This window comes from Hemiscyllium ocellatum, chromosome 16, assembly GCF_020745735.1.
Source record: "Hemiscyllium ocellatum isolate sHemOce1 chromosome 16, sHemOce1.pat.X.cur, whole genome shotgun sequence".
NCBI lineage: Eukaryota > Metazoa > Chordata > Chondrichthyes > Orectolobiformes > Hemiscylliidae > Hemiscyllium > Hemiscyllium ocellatum.
This window is the reverse complement of record NC_083416.1, coordinates 30,005,820-30,029,225: the sequence shown is the minus strand read 5'-3', so window position 1 is coordinate 30,029,225 and position 23,406 is coordinate 30,005,820. Positions and strand designations below refer to the sequence as shown.

Genomic DNA, 23,406 nt, shown 5'->3' with positions numbered 1-23,406 from the left:
AAGTCAGGTTCACAGATCCAGGATTACTCCCGTCTCTGCGCACCTGACCAGCGATCAAAAATTGGAGCTTAACAGTTTGATCCCAATGTCCTTAGTTTTCAGAGTGACTGAGCTGTGAACACTCCTGCATAACTGCATATGGAACAGTATTCCCCACTGCACCACCTCTGATGATTCTTAGTTGCCCTTTATCTCAGAACTAAATGAAACAGTTGGATGTGCTTGGGATGTTGGTAACAGGGTTTTGTTGAGCTTATTCACCTTTATCCTACAGTAAGTGCTTCTCTTCAGTGCTAAACCCAAAACTGAGTGCAAATTATTATTTTTCAGCTATTTATTTATTTCCCTCAATTGGGTATGATTGAGATATCTGAGAACACATACAAAAAACAACATGGCTTCTCTTATTTGTACTACATTATTTTTGCGAAGCCTTTTATGAGCTGACCTAGGAGAAAACTGGCAATGTTAATTTTGCATTAAATTTATTCATGTTTTATCCTACCCATCTAGACAATACCTTTTCTCTCCATCACTATAGATGAATTTCACGTTTCCTCTGGCATCTCCTCTGTTGTTTCACAATATCCCCCCAGAACTTATACCTTTTCCATTATCTCCAATGATATTCCTGCTATTCCCACTAATCACACTCTCACCCAGATGCTAATGGCCAGCCTTTAACTCTCACCTGCTCTTATTCAATTAATCAGTCCTTTCTCCCACCCCAGTACACCTAGTTACCCCATGGTGTTTCCCCACTAAATGTGCAGCTCACAATCTTCTTTGTCCCATTTGCCTCTCTCATTGCTTTTCCTCTCTGCATCCCAATCTCCCTTCTCCATTCCTAATGATCATTCCACGGCCCTGATAACTATGCCCTTAAAGTGCAATTTCCTAAAATGCCATTCTATCTAATTCATCTTTGTCTGAATCTTTTAAAATAAATCCTGCTTCCATGCCCTGGTCAGCAATCAGCCAGTGTGGGTGTAGCTCTTCAGCAGGGTTGTTGACCCAGTCATTCTTCATCACTTACACTGTATGAGTTTTACAATTAACAACAATTAAGACCACATAGGCTTCTCATGAACTGGTTGGCCTGATTAGGCCTCACCCCTATCATGAATGAGATGCCATGATATAGAGATGTCAGTGTTGGACTGGGGTGGATAAAGTTAAAGATCACACAATACCAGGTTATAGTCCAACAGGTGTATTTGGAAGTACAAGCTTTCGGAGCACTGCTCTTTCATAAGGTAGCTGGTGGAGCAGAATCATAGGATACAGAATTTATAATAAAAGAGCAAAGTATCATACAACTGATGTGAGATATTGAACAAACTTCGATTGCTGTTAAGTCTTTAATCACTTTGAATGGGTTGCAGGTTTCAATTCATGAATATGTAATTCCCAGAACTTCTTTCAAGTCACACTCCTGAAGTAACTTAAGTTGTTATTTAAAAAAAGGTGACATCTGAAACAAATTGCCCAGCCTTCAGGACAATATCGACCACAATACCATACAACTCTGTCATGGCAACCACTGCAAGACATGTCAGAGTGATCACATGGATGCTACCATTACACATACGGACACCACTCACCATGTACGTGGCAGGTGCTCATGTGACTCAGTCAACATTGTCTATCTCATACGCAGCAAGCAAGAATGCCCCGAGGCAAGGTATATTGGCAAGACCAAGCAGATGCTACACAATAAATGAATGGACACCATGCAACAATCGCCAGACTATGATATTCCCTCCTAGTTGGAGAACACCTCAGTGGTCAAGGACATTAGGCCTTGGATCTTCAGGTGACCGTCCTCCAAGGCAGACTTTGGGATACACAACAACACAGAGTGGCTGAGCAGAGTCTGATAGCCAAATTTGGTCCCCATGAGGATGACCTCAACTGGGATCTTGGGTTCATGTTGTACTACAGGTGACCCTACTACACTATACACTTCACGCACACACTCACACACAAGCACACATACACATACACACTCATGCAGACCCTCTCTCATACTCACGCTCTCTCTCAGATACACACATGCAGACTCTTTCACAAGCATATCCTCCATCACACTCGTGCATACACTCACTCTCTTTCTCACACACAGACACAGAAACACACACACTCTCCCTCACATGTCACATGCACACTCACGCACACACACACTCATGCAGACCCTCTTTCATATACAAGCTCTGTCTCAAATACACACGTGCAGACCCTTTCACAAGCACATACTCCATCACATTAGTGCAAACACTCTATCAAGCATATGCATACGCGTGCACGCACTCTCTCTCTCACACACAAAGACACAGAAACACACACTCTCTCTCTCCCTCACATGCCACACGCATACGCACACACATGTAAGTCCATAGGTTGAATTTGCATTTGCAGATACATTCTATTATGTTATAAAGTACACAGTCTGTAGGCAGTCAATCAATGTGACATTTTATAAATTCCTACTTTGGAAATAGAACCCGTCTGACTCAAGGTTGGAACACATATAGACTCTAACCTCACACTTTTAATGCATTGCCTGAGCTGAAATATCACTTTTTATTAAATAAAACCTTAGGTTATCTCAGGAATGTGATTTGAAAGAAGTTCTGGGATATACATATTAACGAATCGAAACCAGCAACTTATTTGAATGATTAAAGACTTAACAGCAATCTAGGTTTGTTCAATACATCGCATCAGTTATATGACACTTTGATTTTTTTTACTATAAATTCTGTGTCCTATGATCCTGCCCACTAGTTTCCTGATGAAGGAGCAGTGCTCCGAAAGCTTGTACTTTCACATAAACCTGTTGGACTAAAACCAAAAAGATAAGGCAGGGGTGCTGTGAGCATCTAGGGAGGCACAAATGAGTGGGTACCAAGAGATACTGTTCGGCCCAGTTTGTATGCTGTGTCCCTGTCCTTATTTATAAAGTGCCCTTACAACAGGTTTGCCGATGGGCTCAAGTGCAGCAGTGAAGTGCAGAATCTTTCTGTGAGTGATCAAATGTATGCCATAATGATGTGATGAGTCTGGCACCAATACTCCCTCCAAAATCATTTTCGGTATCCGGACCTCAAAGTATCAGCTTCCTAAACTGGGAGTCATTGTGTCAGCACACTGATCAGTGTACATAGAACCTCAAGGAATTTTGGAGCATCTGTATGGCAGCACAGTTTAAAGGGAATAATGGCTGGTATGTATCAATGTATGTGAAATGCATGTGATTGCTGCCCATGAACTGTGCTCTGAGATATTGGTGCTAGGCATCCAAAATGGCCTCTCGCAGCTCACTTTTAAGAATTATATCTTGACATATGAATACTTTTGGAAAATGCAATATTTTGATCTTAACATCAAGAATGGTCTTACACACATTCTCCCCGTGTCTGTGTGGGTTTCCTTTGGGTGCTTCGGTTTCCGCCCACAGTCCAAAGATGTGCAGACTACGTGGATTAGCCATGGGAACTGTAGGGTTACAGGGATAGGGCAAAGGGATGTCTGGGTGGGATGCTGTTCATAAGACCTAATGGACCGAATGGCCTGCTTCCACACTGTACAGCTTCTATAATTCAACATCTCATCCAATTTTCCTAAATTTCTCACCATAGCCTACATTGTGTTCAGGGCCTGGAAAGATTCCACCTATTGTTCTCTAAGATCAAAAAGTTAAGGTCTGAGAAGTTCAGAAGACAGCTGGTTTGATATTCTGGCATGTGAAGACAAGTTTCATCAAACATAGGCAGTTGTCCCTGGTATCTTGACTTGCTCAGAAAATACAGTATCAAGAAGCCTTCCATCGTTCTTCAAGAGGACAATCAGGTTTCACAATGAATTCACTACAGAAACAGGGAACATGAAGTGAGCAGCTTGTTTTGTAGCTGGCTTCCTTGGAATGAAAATTCAAACAAGGTCCAAACTCCAAAATACTGTTCAAACAGAAAAGCGATAAAACCAATTCATAAAGTAGTCAGGTGTTCTCCCTGAAATGGGTTCAAGCAACAAAGCAGTTATCTGAACCATGAGGTTTTCAGGAAATGCCTTGTTAAAAATTAAAATTTCACTGTCTTTTCATCGACAGTTTAAAAAAGCTTATGCCTGAAATGTCAACTCTGCTGCTCCTCAGATGCTGTCTGACCTGCTGTGCTTTTCCCAGCACCTCACTTTTTGACTCAAATTTAAAAAAACAATCCAAGTATCCCCAATCCTTAAACTTAATTGCACAGAAATAATTAAATATGAAGACAACATAAAACCCTTTACATTAAACATATCTAACTGAGATTTCTTATGATCTGATTGACCCAGTCAGGCTTACACTGGTCAAAGAAATGCTTGGTTATACAGGAGCCAGATTACTGAAGATGTTTGTGCTCACCAGAACTTGGAGAAAGAAATCTAGCTCACCAGTCAAATACCTCAACTACATCATCCCGTTTGTGAACACACATGCTCTCTGTTTATGCCTAGCAAGATTGCATAGAGTCATAGAGATGTACAACATGGAAACAGACCCTTCAGTCCAACTCATCCATGACAACCAGATATCCTAAATAAATCTAGTCCCATTTGGCAGCATTTTTGCCCGTATCCCTCTAAACCCTTCCTTTTCATATACCCATCCAGATCCTTTTAAATGTTGTACCGGCCTCCACCACTTCCTTTGGCAGCTCATTCCATTCACGCACCACACCCTGTGTGAAAATTTGGCCCTCGGGTCCCTTTTAAATCTTTCTCCTCTCACTTTAAACTTATGCCTTCTAGTTTTGGAATCCCCCACCCCATGGTAAAAAAATATTGTCTATTTACCTCATCCATGCTCCTCATGATTTTATAAACCTTTATAAGGTTACCCGTCAGCCTGAGGAAAATTGATGCACATGAAAGGTTTTGAAGACTTAATATCAAATCTTTAACCCACTGAGGGCCTTTTTGTGGAGCAATGGTAGCGTGCCCATCCCTGGACCAGAAGGCCCGAGTTCAAGTCCCACCTACTTCAGAGGTGTGTAATAATATCTCTGAACAAGTTGATTAGAAAAATAGTAAAATAAAACAAAAATCAAATTTTAACTCACTGTCAGGAAATTACATTTTTGATTCCCACCCAATTACGATCCCTTGTCCATCTTTTCAAAATCTCAGCAGGGGATGGAGTGGTGAGGTCGGAGAGATTCAAATGTTCCTGACAAATCCCAAACTAGAGAAGGTGATTAAATGTTGTATAAAATACTTTGGGGAATGCACACAAATATTTACCCCATCTGTGATCATAGGAGAGTAATTGTAAATAATAAACATGTTTGATTTTGATTCCAGTGAATCAGAATAGTTTCCAGTGAGTAAGAAAATAAAAATTGTTCTGTTCTGAGACATTGCTGAGGCAATGGAAATCCCACATGTATATAACTGGACAGAGCTGAATAATGTTCGTGGCAATGTTAGATTGATTTCTTGGAGTTTTCTCTCCATTACTTTAGTATCTGGGGAGAGGTTTCACAGAGATTGGCCCAATTGTAAGTTTGTCTGTGACTTCTCATTCACTTCAATGAATTGTATGATTGACAATGCAGGTTGTACAGGTTCTGTGATAAATATCCATGGTATTGGGAAAATAATAGTTTCTGATATATTTTTATAAATGTTTTCTCAGTGGAATATTTTAATATCTATCAGCTGAAATAGCATGATTTATAGCCACAAACAATATCTTTACAATTTCACTGCTATACCCGACCAATTATTTTCAAGGTGCTGTCTCATTGAATCTTTCATTGACCAATATGTGCACTACTTAATGGGAGCAGTAGATATAAGTAACCAAACTGTCACTTAAAAGTAATTCTACTCTTAAATTTGTTCTTGTAGTAGTTTTTCAAAGCATCTAGTTGCTGTCTTGTAAACTAAGTTTGCTTATCCACAATATGTAATGGAGTTAATTGGTGAATATCTCAGAAACTTGTAAAAGTATTTGCAGAATAACATCAACTTTTATATAAATCTACCACATTTTCAAGGTGATGTAATGCTTCATACTATTCAGTTGCCGATGCTATTGGGCTTCTTTTGATATCTTTTGTTTCTAAGCTCCAAAGAAGATCATTAACTTGCTGTTTCGTAGTTAGCTGTATATGGTCATTGATAAACTGAAGAACATAAAAATAGGCTCTCCTTTTTCAGTTTCTGTATATTTCTTTGTACCTTCCCCCCCCCCCCCCCCAGCCACCCCCCCCCCGCCCCCCCCGCCCCCCCCCAGCCACCCCCAGCCACAGTTGACCCTAACACCATGGGCTCTTAATTAGCAGAGTCCAATGTGGCATCCTGTCCAAGATTTTCTTAAAATCCAAGCAGATGACATCCACCAGCTCTCCTTGGTCTAACTCACTCATTACTTCCTTAAAAGATTGTAACAGGTTTGACAGGCATGACCTCCCTTTGGCAAAGCTATGCTGATTTAGCTTTATTTTACCATGTACAGTATTCCAACTACTCCACAATTTCATCTTTAATATTAGACTCTAAAATCTTGCCAACAATTGAGGTCAGGTTTATCAGCCTATACTTTCCTGTCTTCTGCCTCCTTCTTTTCTTAAACATGGATATTATATTAGCCATTTTCCAATCCGCTGGGATCCTCCCTGATTCCTGAAAGACCACCATCAATGCCTCTCCAACATTCTCAGCTACCTCCTTCACAACTCCAGAGTGTAGTCCATCCATTCTGAGTGATTTATCCACCTTTAGGCTTTTCAGCCTCCCAGCGACTTCTCCTTAGTGATGTCTACAAGTCACCTCTGCCCCCTTACTCTGTTGCTGGTGTCTTCCACTGTGAAAACGGATGCAAAGTACCTGTTCAGTTCCTTCACATTTCTTGTTCCTCATTATTACTTCTGCAGCCTCATTTTTCAGTAGTCCAATGTCCACTCTGGCCTCTTTTACTTTTTAGGTATCTAAAAAAAACTCTCTCAAATTTTTTTAATATTACAAGCAAGCTTACTCTCATATTTGATCTTCTCCCCTTTATTGCTTGTCTTGAAAAGTTTCCCACTCCTCTAGCTTCTCACTATCCTTCATCATATTGTATGTTTTTTTTCCATTGCTTTTATGCTGTCCCTGACATTCCTAGTCAGCCACAGTTATATAGTGATTGGAAATGTGGTCAGGTGGATCTCATTGATTATGCAATCTTTGATTGGGGTTGTTAACCTGGGCCAAACAGGGAGCCCAGGCTGACTGATATAAACAGGAGATTCAGTGGCCCCTCAGTGTAGGGGATTGAGTCTGTGCTGGCTGGTAATACAGTCAGTATGTTACTGTTAGTTTTTGCTTCCCTTCCTTTTTTTTTGGGAGAGGGGGGAAACCTGATTCCTGAACTGGCTGAATTATTTAGCCAGTTTGTTAACTGGCATTCCATTTAGTGAGGACTGATTGTTAAACTCCTGATGCACAGAATGTGTTTCAGGTGTAACTCAGTTCTCATTAGGGGATTGTTTCACTGGCTGGTTACAGCCTGTGTTACTCTTTTCTCTCCTTTTGAGAAAAGGACAATGTTAATTTTGTGGTAGGGCTTAGCCCTTGGACTCTAGTTTTCTTTGCTTTTTGTATGTATTTTCACTTTTTTATTGGTGGTTGGACTGAGCCTTTGTGGAAGACATAGATTTTACCAGAGGAGCTGTTCCTGTGGGGAGGCCTAGCCCTGGGACTGGGCCTCTGAAGATTGAACACCTGTGTGTGTGCTGGGAGGTGAGCAGTTGCTGTATCCTGGAGTTTGGGAGAACACCTTTCCCTCAAGAGTGGACCAAACCCCTGTGAGTTAACTGCACCTGTACAATGTACTGTTCCTGTGAGTGGGCCTGGTTTTCCAAGGCTGGGCCAGAACTCTATGGTGCTGAACAACTGTGTGCTGTGGGGTGTGCATCTCCTGCCTTCAGGAGTCGACTCTGCCCTTGGTTGTGGACTCTGTTTTTTGGAGTGGACTCTATTTCCGACCATGTACGTCGTATACTGGAGTGGACTCTTCCTGGCAATGGATTCTATAATTGAAGACTCAATGTATGGATTGGACTGTGTACCAGAAAGGACTCTCTTTTTTTTTTTTTTTGTTTTTTTTTATTGTTGTGGTGTTCCCTGAATCTATCACCTGCACTGTCTTGTGTCCCTGGGTCTGGCAGGCATTGTTGGGAGGCTCATGTGTCACCCTGAAAGCTGTCACCCTGAGAGCTTGAAGGTGGGTAGGCTATCCTGTGAACCTGAAGGTTGGTAGGCTGTCCTGAAAGCCAGAGGGTGGGTAGGCCACCCTGATGCCAGTCACCCTGAGAGCCAGATGGTGAGTAGGCTGTTCTGAGCGCTGTCGTCCTGATAAGGGGTAATCGGGACAGGCTGTCCTAGAGGTGGTCGAAAGGTGTGTGAGGGCGGACCGAGAACTGGAAGGTGGGTAGGGGCAGGCTGCCTTAGAGTGGTCGAAAGGTGGGAGTGGTGGGGGCTTGCTGGGTCTGTATTGTCTGCACTTCAATATGTAACCATATTGCTTAATGTACAATGTCATTTGTCACTGTCTTGTTAAATGTGGAACTGGGATTTGAGGTTTGTCCTCTCCCTGTAAAATGGTTGAAGGATAGGGTTTGGGGCCTAGCTTTGTTGCTGCTCTCCCTTTGTAAAATTGCTGTCTCTTGTACAGCTGTAAATGTTTATTGTAAACTGTTTTGTAACTTGTTTAATAAAATAAATAAACAGGAGATTTAGTGTCCCCTCAGTGTAGGGGATTGACTCTGTGCTGGCTGGTAATAGTCAGTATGTTACTGTTTCCCTTTTTTGGAGGAGGAAATCCTGATTTCTGAACTGGTGAATTATTTAGCCAGTTTGTTAACTGGTATTCCTTTTAGTGACGACTCTAAAGTGACGTTAAACTCCTGATGCACTCAGTTCTCATTAGGGGATTGTTGTTTCACTGACCTGGTTACAGCCTGTGTTACACTTTTTTACTTTTTTGAGAAAAGGATAATGTTAATTTTGTGGTAGGGCCTAGCCCTTGGACTCTAGTTTCAATTGCTTGTTTTTTTGTATGTGTCTTCACTGTTTATGGTGTTTGGACTGAGTCTTTGTGGAAGACATAGATTTTACCAGAGGAGCTGTTCCTGTGGGGAGGCCTAGCCCTGGGACTGGGCCTCTGAAGATTGGATGTGTGCGCTGGGAGGTGACCACTTGCTGTATTCTGGAGTTTGAGAGAAGACCTTTCCTTCAGGAGTGGACCAAAACCCCTGAGTTAACTGCACTTTTAAAATGTACTGTATTCCTGAGTGGCCCTGGCTCTAAGGATGTGCCAGGACCCCATGGGGACTGAACACCTGTGCTGTGGGGTGTTTGCTGCCCTTTGAAGTGGACTCTGTTTTTAGCAATGGATCCTGCAGTTTGGAGTGGACTCTATTCCTGACAATGCCCTTTGCACTGGAGTGGACTCCATTCCTGGGAATGGATCGAAGAAAACTGTTAATGGACTCCATGTACCAAAAAGGACTAAGTTGATGAACTGTCATGTGGTTTGTTGGGGTTATCACCTGCACTATCTTGTGCCCCTGGGTCTGGGAGGCTCATGGGACCTCCTGAAAGCTGTCACCCCAAGAGCCAGAGGTGGATAGGCCATCCTATGAACCTGAAGGTTGGTAGGCTGTCCTGAAAGCTAGAGGGTGGGTAGGCCACCCTGATGCCAGTCACCCTAAGAGCCAGAAGATGGGTAGGCTGTTCTGAGTGCTGTTGCCCTGAGAAGGGGTCATCAAGACAGGCTGTCCTGAAGGTGTCAGAACAGCTGAGAGCCAGAAGATGTCAGGGCAGGCTGAGATCTAGAAGGCTTGTGGGCTACCCTGCATGCTGTTTCCCCTGGGGAAGGGGACAGGCTGTCCTAGAGGTGGTCATAAGGTGTCAGGGTAGTCTACGGACCAGACATCGGGGTGGGTGAAAGCCCAATGGTACGTAGGGGCAGAGAGCTGGAAAGTGGGTAGGCTGTCCACAGCAGTCACCCCAGGTGCCCACCAGCGTGGGCTGTCCTAGAGGTGGCTGGAAGGTATGGCAGGGTGGACTGAACTGGAAGGGGCATGGGGTGGGCTGCCTTAGAGTGGCTGGAAGATAGGATGGACAAAGGCTTGCTGGGTCTGGATTGTATGCACTCTTTTTTATATATAACTGGATTGTGTTTAGCAACAAATGTCATTGCTGCTGCCTTGTCCTGCTTTAAACTGGGATTTGGGGTTTGTCCTTTCCCTGTAAACTGGTTGAATGGTATGGTTTGGGGCCTGATTTTGCTGCTCTTCTCCCTTGTAAAATTGCTGTCTCTTGTATACAGCTGTTAATGTTTTGTAAATGTTTAATAAAATAAAAACCGATTCAATAGGTCTCCAGTTAGGGTCTGCCTTTGAGCTGGCTGGTCAGGACCCTATGTACATAAAGGGTGACTTGGTAATGAGATACTGGCCTCTATGTAGTTATTTCAGTTGCTTCATCTTCCCCTTATGTTTCTTCTTCCTTGAGATGAATTTCTATTGTACCTCCTGAATTACCCCTAGGAATGCCTACCATTGCACTAACTCCCCTGCTAATCATTCCTTCTAATCAACTATGGCTATTTCCTCCCTTGTATGTTTTATCATTATCTTTACTCAACTCATACCATTACATCTGACTCCAGCTTTTCTCTCTCTCAAACTGCAGGTGCTTTTGAACAAACAATGGTCACTGCCCTCTAGGGATTCCTTCACTTTCAGCTCTCTAATAAAGTCTGCCTCATTACGCATTATCCTTTTAGAATGAGAATCTAACACCACATTCAGTGGCTCCAATTATACTGGTAAAGTAATGCATTGCCATGATGTTGCAACTGTGTTGCTAGAAGAAAGCTTTAAGTTCAGTTGTGTGATCATTCACAAGGTCCAGAGAAAACCAAACACTCTGCTTTTGTTATTAGGGGCTGGTTAATCAATATTGAAAGCAATTAATAATAGATCCATAATTTTGAGTGTAATACCTTTAGGAAGCTTAGAAAAGCAATAGATTTGGAAAAAAGATATTTGCAGGAATTTACTTTATTCATGACATGTAAAGTCATTGGAGTATTTTTCAGACATTTCATGAGTTGTAAATTCACACTGCATATGAGGCAGTTTTCAATCTATCATGACTGTGGTGCCTCTGAAAAGCTGTGCAATTTATTCCACTCTCCTATACTATCACCACAGGAGTGAGACTAATTGGGATATAATAACAGGCCAAGTCCACAACACTTTTTTTTCATTTGAAGAAAAATGAAAGCAAGATGACAAAGAGGATAATTTTTGCCCCCGGAGGTAGCAGAAAATGAAATGTTTAGGCCACAAATCCTTTGACTGTCGCTACAACTGAATATTCCCAAGAAAGTGTTGTAATTTTAAGCATGAACTAATAGAATTAGCCATAAAATCAGAGTCCAGTGGAAATTTAGTAGCTATTATAATGTAAAGAAAGGAAAGTCTAAGTGTGAAGTAATTCTAATGATATCAGGGTTAATGAATAGATCCCATGTTAAGCAGAAATGAAGTGTTTATGTTTGGAAAATGGGATTACTGCTCTATCACCACCAAAATACTGATCACAATCACCCATCCTGAGATGGGAGTTAAAAAACTAATCCTTCTGCTATGCTGTTCTTCCAAAAGTGACTTCTATTTTTGGACTGTGCTAGGCAACCATATAGTGTGCATATATCTGTCTGACCTAAGGATCCCACCGTCAAACTTCGCTTGATTTTTGGAAAGATGGAAGGAATGGCAGTGCTTCATGATCCCAGTGTCTTTCACTGACACTCTGATTCCCCACTCTCTAATTTAGAGTGTGCTTTGCCTTTGGAAGGTACTTTGCCCTCGCTCAGAGGGTGACAGGGCTGCCTGATATTGTGGCAGTTTGATAAATGACAGATTGACTCAATGAGGCCAGATTCCAGCTGCAAGTGAGACCTAGTTTCAAAAGTGAGGAGACCCTCATGGCAGGCAGCCAGCCCAGCTTCAACACTCTGGATAAATTCACTGTATAACTACTTATATCAAGGAGTTTGACCAGACCTGCTCCTGACGGTAACATTTATGCACTGTTGAAGAACCTAAAGATGGCTGGAAAAAAGCCAAATAAATAAGCATACAATGCCAAAATAGAAAAGCTAGTGGTAATCAAAATATAAATATTGTTAGAACTTCTATGATTTTTTCATAACTTCCATTTTTAATCTTTTATCAATGTTGGTTTGGAACTGTGAACAGGCAACTGTGAGCTAAAGATGACATTTGGACTGTGGGTAGCAGTTTGGGTAAAAAAAACACAGGCCAAAAACCTTTTGTTTATTCATGAGGTGTAGCCTGGAAGTTAATTGCAGCTTAGTTACTGATCAAATGCTTCTATAGATGCTTTATCAATCAGGAAGAGCATTATATTTAAACAGATAGTAGAAGATGGCTACTAACCAGGTTAATAACTGAAAATTGGTTACAGCAAGTCTAGAAAAGGCTCAAGCAGTTGAATGGTAACTAAGATTTCTTGGAGGAGATAATCCATCTGTCAGAAAGTGCCCAGAGGTTGAATTGGGCTTTGGACCATTTGTGAAAAAGGAATCTGGCTATTGATGGGACAGCATGAAGATTTGAAAGCTCCCTGCCTAACCTCCTAGCAACATCTCTTGGAAGCTCAGAGAACAGAAAACAAAGTTAGAAGTATCACTGCCTTTATCTGAGTGAACTATAAAGATGACCCTGATCGACATGTTCAGAAAATCAACTGAGAAACCATCATTTATGTCTCTGGAACAATGCATTGTGAAAACTTCTGAAGTAATCTGGCCAGTTATGTTATGTTATTTTATTTATCCCTTAGCAGCATTTAGTTTGTTTGTCCATGTTTAGGATGAAAACAGCTGAAAACAAATATTTTTGTTTTGTTTATAGCATGAACCAATTCGATTACTTTGTCATTTAATTTTTACTCTGCTACGGATACTGTATTGTTAATAAATTACTAAATCTTTTGTGTAAGATATAAACCAGTGTTAAGAATTGATTATTCGCAGTGTGGGATTGGTTACTCAAAATTCTAGTTTGGAACTATTGGGATCAATTTTGAGTCTTTAAAGGTTTTAATTTTCCTGTTGTGAATAGAGGGAGAAAAGCTGATTTGGTTCAGTTGTCTGTCTCTGTCTCTGTCTCTTTTAACAGTATCATGGGCAGATAAGAGTTTCAATCAGTGTTGTCTCCATTCTCTTCTGCTGAGCATATTACTATTTTTTTTTCAGTAGTAAATTTGAAAATGTTTTCTCAATTATTGAGAAAAACTAAACTACTAATTGAATTTTCATGAGGGGTATTTGGACCCTCTAATTAGACTAAAAAGTTAATCACAAGCCTGCATTTGCTGGCCAAAGGGCTTGCTCAGAAACTTTGCTCCAGGTCGCAGCCTCATTACTCAGCTGTGGTCCACCATCCAAGTAAGTTGGTGGATGGGCTCCTGCTGTTACCAGTCCAATCATACTTCCAGCAGTTTGGAAGTGTCAGCAGTGCTGAGGAATGCAGGAGATGTGGAGCCTCCAAAAAGTTGTTTTGTTTTAACTTTAAAAGTCAAGGGGTGTGAGAGTGCAGTCTTCTGGAAAGGTTCTTGGGGTCATGATTGCTACCCTCCCTGCCCATAAGTCCTAGTTTGGCTGATGATGCCTTGTGCCTGTTGTTTGCAGCAGAGACTGTGTCCATTGATCCAGTGGCATCCCCATGTGGCAGGGGCTCACTCATTGCAACATGAAATGAACTTTTTAATTGCAAATGTCAGCTCTCATCTCCTGGATGCAGGCAGCCTTTCCATATCTTGTCACACTTTCTGTAAAATGCCCAGTGGCACTGCATTAATAAGTCTGCCTACTTTTATCTCTAACACCACTCATTCCAAGCCTTGCCACAACTCAGCTGCTGAAACTTTCAGCCGTGAGTTTGTCACTTCTGGTCTTGATTATTAGAGCACTCTCCTGGTGAGGCTCCAATCTTGAATTCTCAATATGCATTTCCATACGGTTTTGTTTTTGTCAAACAAAGTATTTTCCAAGTTCCAACTGATCATATAATCTGAATGTGTAGAAAATATTTGCATTTTCTGGATATGTTTTAACATGACTTGTGCCCTGCAAACGGTTTCTAAAACTGCACTAAATTATACTTCAGTGGAAAAATGTTGATGCAAGTCTGAACAACTCTTGCTCTCCAAAAAACAAGGGTGTTTCTCATATTTACCTGTGTTCTTCAACTGACAGATACACAACATTTGTTTAATGTTGAATTGCTATGACAACACCTGGTGACAAAGATGAATTTCTCAATGCAATAGTCCCATATATGTGAAATGATATATTTTTTTTCTTCTGTCTATTTTAGGCTGTGAAGTGTGGCATCCACTTTGTAAACAGTCTGCTAGAATGGAAAAGAAGCTTCGGGTGTGTATAACATAACCTCAAAAAAAAAACTACCTGTTAATATGAATACTCGACTGAATATTAGCACGTATTTCCTAGGTTGGTTTAATATGTGCACAAAAGGTGTTGAAAATTAACTTAAATTAACTCATAATAGTTCTTTCAATGGTCACATGACAGACATTTCTTGTTCAATCCGTACTGTCACTGATCATTTGATTAGATTAGGTTAGATTCTCTACAGTGTGGAAACAGGCCCTTCGGCCCAACAAGTCTGTACCGATCCTCTGAAGAGTAATCCATCCAGACTCGTCACCAGCATTTATCCCTATGGGCAATTTAGCATGGCCAATTCACCTGGCCTGCCCATTTTTTGGAGTGTGGGAAGAAACCCATGCATACACGTGGAGAATGTGCAAACTCCATGACAGTTGCCTGAGGTGGGAATTGAAATTGGGTCCCTGGTACTGAGGCAGCAGTGCTAACCACTGAGCCACTGCTGCCCCATGAGTATAACATGCTAACTCAGTTTCAACAATTAAAGTGCTTTGCTATAAGGTCCTAACTTAACTGAATGCAACTGTGCTTTTAAAAAAAAAACAAAAGTTGTTTTCCATTTCAACCTCCTGCCCAAGGAAATTTGATCATCTTGTTTTAATTCTCCTGGGAATAATATTGTAGTGTAAAGAGTGAACTGTACCAATAATCTAATATTGCCTACTGAGCATGTGCAGATCACACTGGTCTAAAAATTAAACAAAAATCTGAAAGAACTGCAGATGTGGAAATCAAACAAAAACACATTGCTGGAAAAACTCAGCAAGCCTGGCAGTATCTGTGGAGAAAAAACAGAATTAACATTTTGGTTCCAGTGATCCTGAAGAAGTGACAAACTCCATAGATAAGAGTTTCAGCAGCTGATGAGTTGTGACAGTGATTGAGATGAGTTGTACTATAGAGATGAAAGTAGGCAGATTAAGCATTTTATGGAAAGTGGGATAAGATAAGGAGAGGCTGCCTGCATCCAGGAGGAGAGAGCTGACATTTGTAATTAAAAAGTGTTTTTCCAGCAATTTCTGTTTAGGTCTAAAATCTGGTAGAAGAAAGAGAAAGTGAGGATTGCAGATGTTGGAGATCAGAGTCAAGAAGTGTAGTGCTGGAAAAGCACAGCCAGCCAGTCAGCATCCAAGGAGCAGGAGAGTTGACGTTTCAAGCATAAGCTTTTCACTAGCTTATGCTTCAAATGTCAACTCTCCTGCCTCTCACATGCTGTCTGACCAGCTGTGCTTTTCCAGCACCACACTGATGAAAGAAGGCACCAGCAAAGTTTTGGGCTCTAACATGTTTATTTGCTATAAACATGTATTTACAGTTTACAGCTTTGTGTTCAACCCTGGTATGCCTTGTCCTATAAATTCTTTATGGTATTACTAATTGACTGCTGAAAGTATGACAGGCAGATTTAGAAAGCAGTTATTTCAGAAGAGAGTAGCCTAACCATCAATCATCTGAGAGAATTATTCACACTCCTATATGTGAACATAATTGAGATGCAAAAGGGCTTGATACAAGATAATACATGGCTTGGAAAGGGTGGACGCTAGGAAATTGTTTCCGTTAGGCGAGGAGACTAGGACCCGTGGACACAGCCTTAGAATTAGAGGGGGGTCAATTCAGAACAGAAATGCGGAGACATTTCTTCAACCAGAGAGTGGTGGGTCTGTGGAATTCATTGCCGCAGAGTGCAGTGGAGGCCAGGACGCTAAATGTCTTCAAGACAGATTGATAGATTCTTATGTCACGAGGAATTAAGGGCTACGGGGAGAATGCTAGTAAGTGGAGTTGAAATGCCCATTAGCCATGATTGAATGGCGGAGTGGACTCGATGGGCTGAATGGCCTTACTTCCACTCCTATGTCTTATGGTCTTATACCTGCTTGAGTTGACACTCATTTACATATTTTCTAGATTTGCCACCAGGTTAACAGGTTTCAGGGAAAAATAAATCTTGTTACTGCTCCTGCAAAGTTTTTTGTTCCCAAAATTTACTGTTAAACAGAAGTAAACATCACTTTGAGAAACAAACTTCATTGTTAAAACAACAATCCCAAAATGTCCCTCTGAAGCCTTTCAGGGGCAGAAATAAGTTGTAGAGGAGCAGACAATTGCTCATTAGTTCCATTCCTGATTTTGCTACGTAACCCCTATTCATAGTGTTTGATACACATGGAGGTTACCATTTCATCATGAATCATCTCGGGCATTCACTTTTACTTGAGCACATTGATATCCAATTGATAGGTTTTAGGGCAAGTAATTGGTCAGCTTTTTAAAAAATTTGATAGCAATTGGAAAACCCAGGGAAATTTGCTCAAGTGATCTCCAGAATCCAGCATTGGTTAAGATCCAAATGCAAGAATTCCTGCATTATATGTTTTGGGTTAGTGTATTCTATATCTGTTCCTCAGTGGAGTGGACTGAAAATTCTGATGAGTGCACAAAGGGCAGGGAGCCAGAATAAGTGAAGGGACCATAGTCTGAGAAGACTAAACACTGCTGTCTAGAGAGACAGCAAGAGAGAGAGGGATCACTGGTGGTGAGTTCAACCTGAGACCACCACCCTTAGGTCAGGGATGAAGATGAGAGGGTTGGACCTTCATAGAAATCTCAGCTGATATGGAAGTTGAACCTGTGTCGTTAGCATCATGGTATATTGCAAACAACTGAACTGACCAACCCCCTCCCAGAATAATCCCTCCCCAATTTTTACAAAAACCAACAAAATACAAAGTTAAAAAATAACACAACTCCAGGCTATAGTCCAACAGGTTTAATTGGAAGCACTAGCTTTTGGACCCCTGGAGCGTCGCTCCGAAAGCTAGTGCTTCCAATTAAACCTGTTGGACTATAACCTGGTGTTGTGATTTTTAACTTTGTACACCCCAGTCCAACACCAGCATCTCCAAATCACAACAAAATAAAATGTGCCTACAGCTGAAGTTATTTTTACAGCGAAATGTGAATTTTTTCCTTCCAGACATTTGGGAGACATGATTATTCAATCATGTTACACATCTTCACTTGCAGGACAGTAGCACTTCATTTGCACTAAGCTTATGTGTTAATTGGCTTACATCAAAAAGATCTACAAAATGAATGTTTGTCAAGTTAAGAGGCTTTAGTTAAAATAAAAGGAAATGAAGTACAAGAAGAATGACAGAGCCAAAAAAGATCAGTTCAGAAGCAAGAACAAGAGACTGCAGGGAGGGAAATAGTAACAATGGGCAACTGGGAAAATATATAATAAATGTACATAATTTTAAAATTCTAACAATGATAATGAATGATGATAGTATGCAGCACATTGGATAAACCTGCAGGGGATGTGTAAACAGTTAGATCTTTTGTAGTGATCAATTTGTTCTCACAACATGCAGCTAATTCTATGTAGCATTGGCACATACTCCTATATATTGTTGACTATGAGAATTATTCAAATAAGAGGTTGATTGAGAATCCATTGTAAGGCTGTAAGATTTTAACCCATGGCAGTGTATGGAATCTTTTTTTTAGATGCAGGAATATACATGAAGGTGAATCGTAATCACATTCTCACTTCTTTTTACAGCACAGGCGTACTTCTGAAACTTCCATCTCTCCTCCTGGATCTAGCATTTCAGGATCACCAAACCGGGTCATCTGTGTAAGTACCTTCAGCAGTCTGGAAAGGAGTCAAACCAAGAACAAAACTGGTCAAAATCCAACAGAAGTACCAATATATTCTTAGTACCAATACACTTCCTTAGAATTGATCTTTACGTTTCCAAGCAAGCTCACTAAAACAGAGTAGAAGTTCTTGTCGTACATTAATAGCAGTTCCTCGCCTGCCTGGAAAATGGAGCATCCTGTTCTCTGTTTATATGTAACTGAATGTACAACACAGATACCAAGGTCTGAATTTTTGCATAGATGAAAAGACTGTATGTCTAAGCAACACTGGCACCAGAAACCCAATCTGGAAGGCCTGCCCCTATGTAAGAGAGGGAGGATAAGGAAACGTTTGCAAAAGGAACCACACTTTCCACATCATAGTTGTGGGAGAAAGCAGCACATATAAAACCTAAGCTGTCTTAAATCCAATCTGATTTTCATGAGTGAAATGAACAAAATACAACTTGCACACTTTAGATCATGTAGGAGAAAGTCAAAATTTACTGGAGTTCTTTAGAATGGTAGATTTGCCCTTTGGGAAGGTACATTAGCCTTTGGATATAGTTATAAGACATCTGTTGGAGAAAGCAGGTGCCCTTTGAGATTGTTAAAATGGGCACAAATATACAAAGTTTTTTTTATTGAAGCTGTCAAAGGGAATTGTTGACGTGTCAAAGCATTTTAAACATCTTAAATACTTGCCTATCATGTTAAAAGAAGTTTTGCTATTTTATTCTGTCATAAAGGCTTATTCTTTAAGGCTTAAAGAATAAGCCTTAAATTATCATCATAGGATTAATGATTTTGCAATCTAGCATCACAGTGATAGCTGACACAAAATACACGAGTATGTCCATAATCATTTCACCCAGGCTGGTTCTCTACCAGACAGCTTCTGAACTCATTCTGGAGGTAGTTGGCAAAACTCTCATATCTACCTGCAACTCCACCTCTCAGAACTGTCCCAACTCTGAGCTCCAGACCCAGGAGGGAATTTCAATCCCAAGCGTATATTAATGAAACCTTCACTACCCAAAAACCATTGGGCAAGTTAACTACTTAGAAAATTCAAATTACGCCCAATTTAAAACTGAATTTTTTAAAAAATTCACAGATTCTGCAACCATATTCATTTTGAACAGAACTTCTCTTCCACCTGGTATTAATGCTGTTAATAAAACAGAAGTAACGTTCCTTCTGTCTTACCTTTTTAATTACTGTCACTATGTTTTCTAGCCTCTCTCTGGACAAGCTCACCATGTTAATAATAGCTCCTACTCGTTCCAGCAGATCGAGAAGCTTTAGAAAGATAATCAATTCAAGCTGTCACAAACGTGCCTGTGGCAGAATAAAATTTTAAAAATAAACTCAATGTCTAACTTCCAAAATTGGGTTGCTAGGAAATATTGCAGGTATGAATCCATAAATTGCTTCCAAACTACTTGAAGAGGTCATTAGCTGCCCACCCTATTCCGGGAATGACCTCTGCTCTCCTAATCCTGCACATTCTAGATGAAACAGACCTGAATACTTGTGAAAGCCTGTGAGATTTATTCATAGAATGTGACAGTTGTAGAACAGGCTACAGGCAAAATTATACTCGTAAGATGTGTCCTGAAAAAATACCCCCAAGGCAAAATGTTTTAAAGTGGATTTCACTCAGGAATTGATGAAGCAGTTGGAAAGTCACAACAAGACCACTGGATTATAAACTGATACTATATTGCATAATTTTCACATCCAGTCCGATTGTAAATAGCATTGTGGACATCAGTATGTGCCAGTGACACTTATCAACAAGGTGACCTTACCTATCCACTGGTGCTTTGAAACTTTTTGTTATAGCTGAATCATTACCATAGGTATTAAGAAATGAGTCCTGAGGAGTCAGAACAAATATTACTTGGGATATCATTGGGATATTAATTCACCCTCATTTAAGGATGTTAATTTGACTATTAACTTGCTGTTAATATACAAGCACATTTACCATTTCAAAGCCAAGGAGAAAATACATTGGGGCTCATTTCATCCTGCTTTTATTTCAAAGGAAATACCATCAATTTTACTTGGCCATATCTCGCATCCAAAAGATGCTTGAAACACTTGTAACCATGGATGATTTTGCAAAAGTTGGTAAAAACTAACCAAAATGATGCATAGGTATTTTTGGAGGCCTTTTTAGGATCCATTCAGACATTTGCCAATGCCAAGTGGAGTACGCACTGAGCCTGTATTCCACATGTCATTTATTGTATCCATTGCTCCCGATGCAGATGGGGAGATTGTACCCTTCTCGCAAAGTACTTTAGGGAACATCTCAGGGACACCCACACCAATCAACCCCACCACCCGTGGCCGAACATTTCAATGCTCCCTCCCACTCTGCCGAGGACATGCAGGTCCTGGGCCTTCTCCATCGCCACTCCCTCACGTCCAGACGCCTGGAGGAAGAACGCCTTATCTTTCACCTCAGGAACCTCAACACCAGGACATCAATGAGGACTTAACGAGTTTCCTCATTCCCCACTCCCCACCTTACCCCAGTTCCAACCTTCCAGTTCAGCATCACCCTCATGACCTGTCTCACCTGTCAATCTTCCTTCCCACCTATCTGCTCCACCTCCTCTCCAACCTATTACCTTTACCCCCACCTCCATCCACCTATTGCACTCTTAGCTATCTTTTCCCCAGCCCCACCCCCTTCCCATTTGTCTCTCCACCCCTGACCCAAAATGTTGATTTTCCTGCTCCTCAGACGCTGCCTGACCTGTTGTACTTTTCCAGCAACACACTGTCAACTCTGATCTGCTGCATCTGCAGACCTCACTGTCTCCTAAGCACTGAGCCTGCTTCATTCAAAATCATCTATAAGTGATGTCACCAGCACACTTTGCACTCATTGAATAGTTTCCAAAATTATTTTATCCACTGCTGTACTCCAAGGGTGAGTAATAGCCCTCAAAACTGAGATTGTGGCCTGCAGCTATATGCTTCCTTACTAAGCTGAAATCAGAAGTTGTAGGTCTCCTCTTTTAATGTCACCATTGAAAGGAGCTGTAGACAGATTGAAATGAAAACTCTGTTCTTTATAATTTGGAGGTGTGGGTGTTGGACTGAGGTGTGCAAAGTTAAAAATCACAACACCAGATTATAGTCCAACAGCTTTAAATGAAAACTAGTGCTTCCAAATAAACCTGTTGGTCTATGACCTGGTGTTGTGTGATTTTTAACTTTGTAAAGAATAATGTGTGTGAAGAGCGCCATTATACATAGAGGCTGAAAAAGTCAAATTTAATTTTCATGATGTGGGATTTAATGCTGTTTTGAGTCATTTTCTGAAATTTATTTGCTATTGAACTCACTTGTTGAATGAATTTCCCTCCGAATGGAAAAGATACCATTAGTTTAAAATGTCTGTTCTTTAAAAGGAATTATTACTTGGTACATTGATTTCTTCAATTTAAAACAGTACTGTCCTACAGCACACTTTCACTACAACATTTCTCTGAACTTCCTATCCTGTAATCACAGAAACTAAGCTATTTATGCATATGCTTAACTATGTCTGAACATTACTGTTTAAGGAACTATTGTCTTTAAAATCAGAAGCTAATGACAACTGTTTTCTTCTATCATGAATTTCTCTGTGTCTAACATTTTCTTCTGATTTCCTCTATTCTCCTCTTCCAACTATCTGTATCTCAGGCAAAAGTGGATAATGAAATACTTGACTATAGGGATCTGGCTGCTCTTCCCAAAGTTAAAACTATCTATGATATTCAGCGTCCTGATCTGGTTTCCTACGAGCCATATTTCAGATCTGCGTCAGAAGACAGACTTGAAAGACATAGTTTTGGGGAGGTACTGTGTAACTGAGCATGAGTTTTATTCCATGGATTGTTTATTCCACCCAACATTTATTTCATACAAACATGAAACAACATTGGGTAGATGATTTGTTTCCATGGTGTTCCGTAATGTTTGTTTTGAAATGCTAACAGTGGGAAGTGACAGTAGTAAGACTAATTTCTCTCATTCTGCCAACACATTGTATTCTTTAGAACCTGTGTTTAAAAAATGTTTTTATGTGCAACATCTTGGAATCTGAAAGAAAAAGATTTGTCAATTTGCATGTCAGCAGCAATTTTTTAAAAACTGATCAGAATTAAATGATATTCTATGCATACATTTTAATTTGAAGTTATATTTCTAATTTTGATCTCGTTTGATAGAATGTGCAAGGCATATAAATGTCACTTAACAGCTCTTCACTAAACTGTTTCCATGATGTTTATCTATTAATTGCACTTAATGACTTGCATAACATTAAAGTGCCTCAGAAATAGGGGTTTTAGAAGATGTACAAGTTGACACTTTTTTTGTGGGGAATAAAATGATCATTTCAGTGGTTGTCAATGGTGAGAGTAGGAGGGACTGCTCCTATAGGGTGGCCTTTACCACCATGCTACCCTCCATGAGCCACAGAGTACTAGATCAAGAGGGCCTCCCTTTAACCCAGAAAAGGGCTGGCTGTTGTTATTGGACAGTTTTCTAAAAATGCAGAAAATGTGCCCACCAGAGGTCAAAAGTCCAGAGCAGTAGGAAAAGACTGTTGAGTGGTGCTGTCCTCATTTGGCCTATAGACAAAGTATTGTCTAATCTGACCTACCAATGAGATAATTCTATGCACCTCACCGACCTTGTAACCCACTCCCACAGACTAAATTCTACCTATACTTTCAAGAAGCTGACAAATGGCTTTTGTTACTTGAACAATCTATTAATTTACAGCAAGTTAAAAATAGTATCTGTATATGAAATTTGGCACGTTTAATTACTTTGAATGTTAATGTGTGAATGCATGATTCATTAATAAATTGTGGAAAAAAAATGCACCGAATTTTTTTCTGTTGACTGTTGCAATGGAGGGAAACCTCTAACCATTCATTTTACAATTTGTTATACTGCACAGTTTGTCCTTGACTACAATAATGTGTGAAACATTTTTAACATGTTTGTACTAAATGTCATCACTTGTTATTCACTTGTTATAGTCACTCGGGATGCTGTCACCATACTCACAGGTAATTCTGATCGTTTTGTTTATTGGAGTATTACAGTTATAAAATTATTGATACTTGTGTGTGGTAGTAGTCCTTGCTCAGACCAAACTTTACTCCTTTCCCTTAAACAGTCCCCGAAAA

The 23,406-nt window shown here is 40.4% G+C and overlaps 1 protein-coding gene across 1 annotated transcript in view; it reads left to right on the top strand.

The window, feature by feature from the left end:
* ablim3 (actin binding LIM protein family, member 3) overlaps positions 1-23,406 on the top strand; it is a 344,253-nt gene that overhangs the window by 248,428 nt on the left and 72,419 nt on the right. The window contains exons 8-11 of the mRNA XM_060837095.1: positions 14,451-14,509; positions 18,117-18,191; positions 21,908-22,063; positions 23,257-23,286. Coding sequence (XP_060693078.1) covers positions 14,451-14,509; positions 18,117-18,191; positions 21,908-22,063; positions 23,257-23,286 — 320 coding nt within the window. The remainder of the gene's footprint in view (positions 1-14,450; positions 14,510-18,116; positions 18,192-21,907; positions 22,064-23,256; positions 23,287-23,406) is intronic.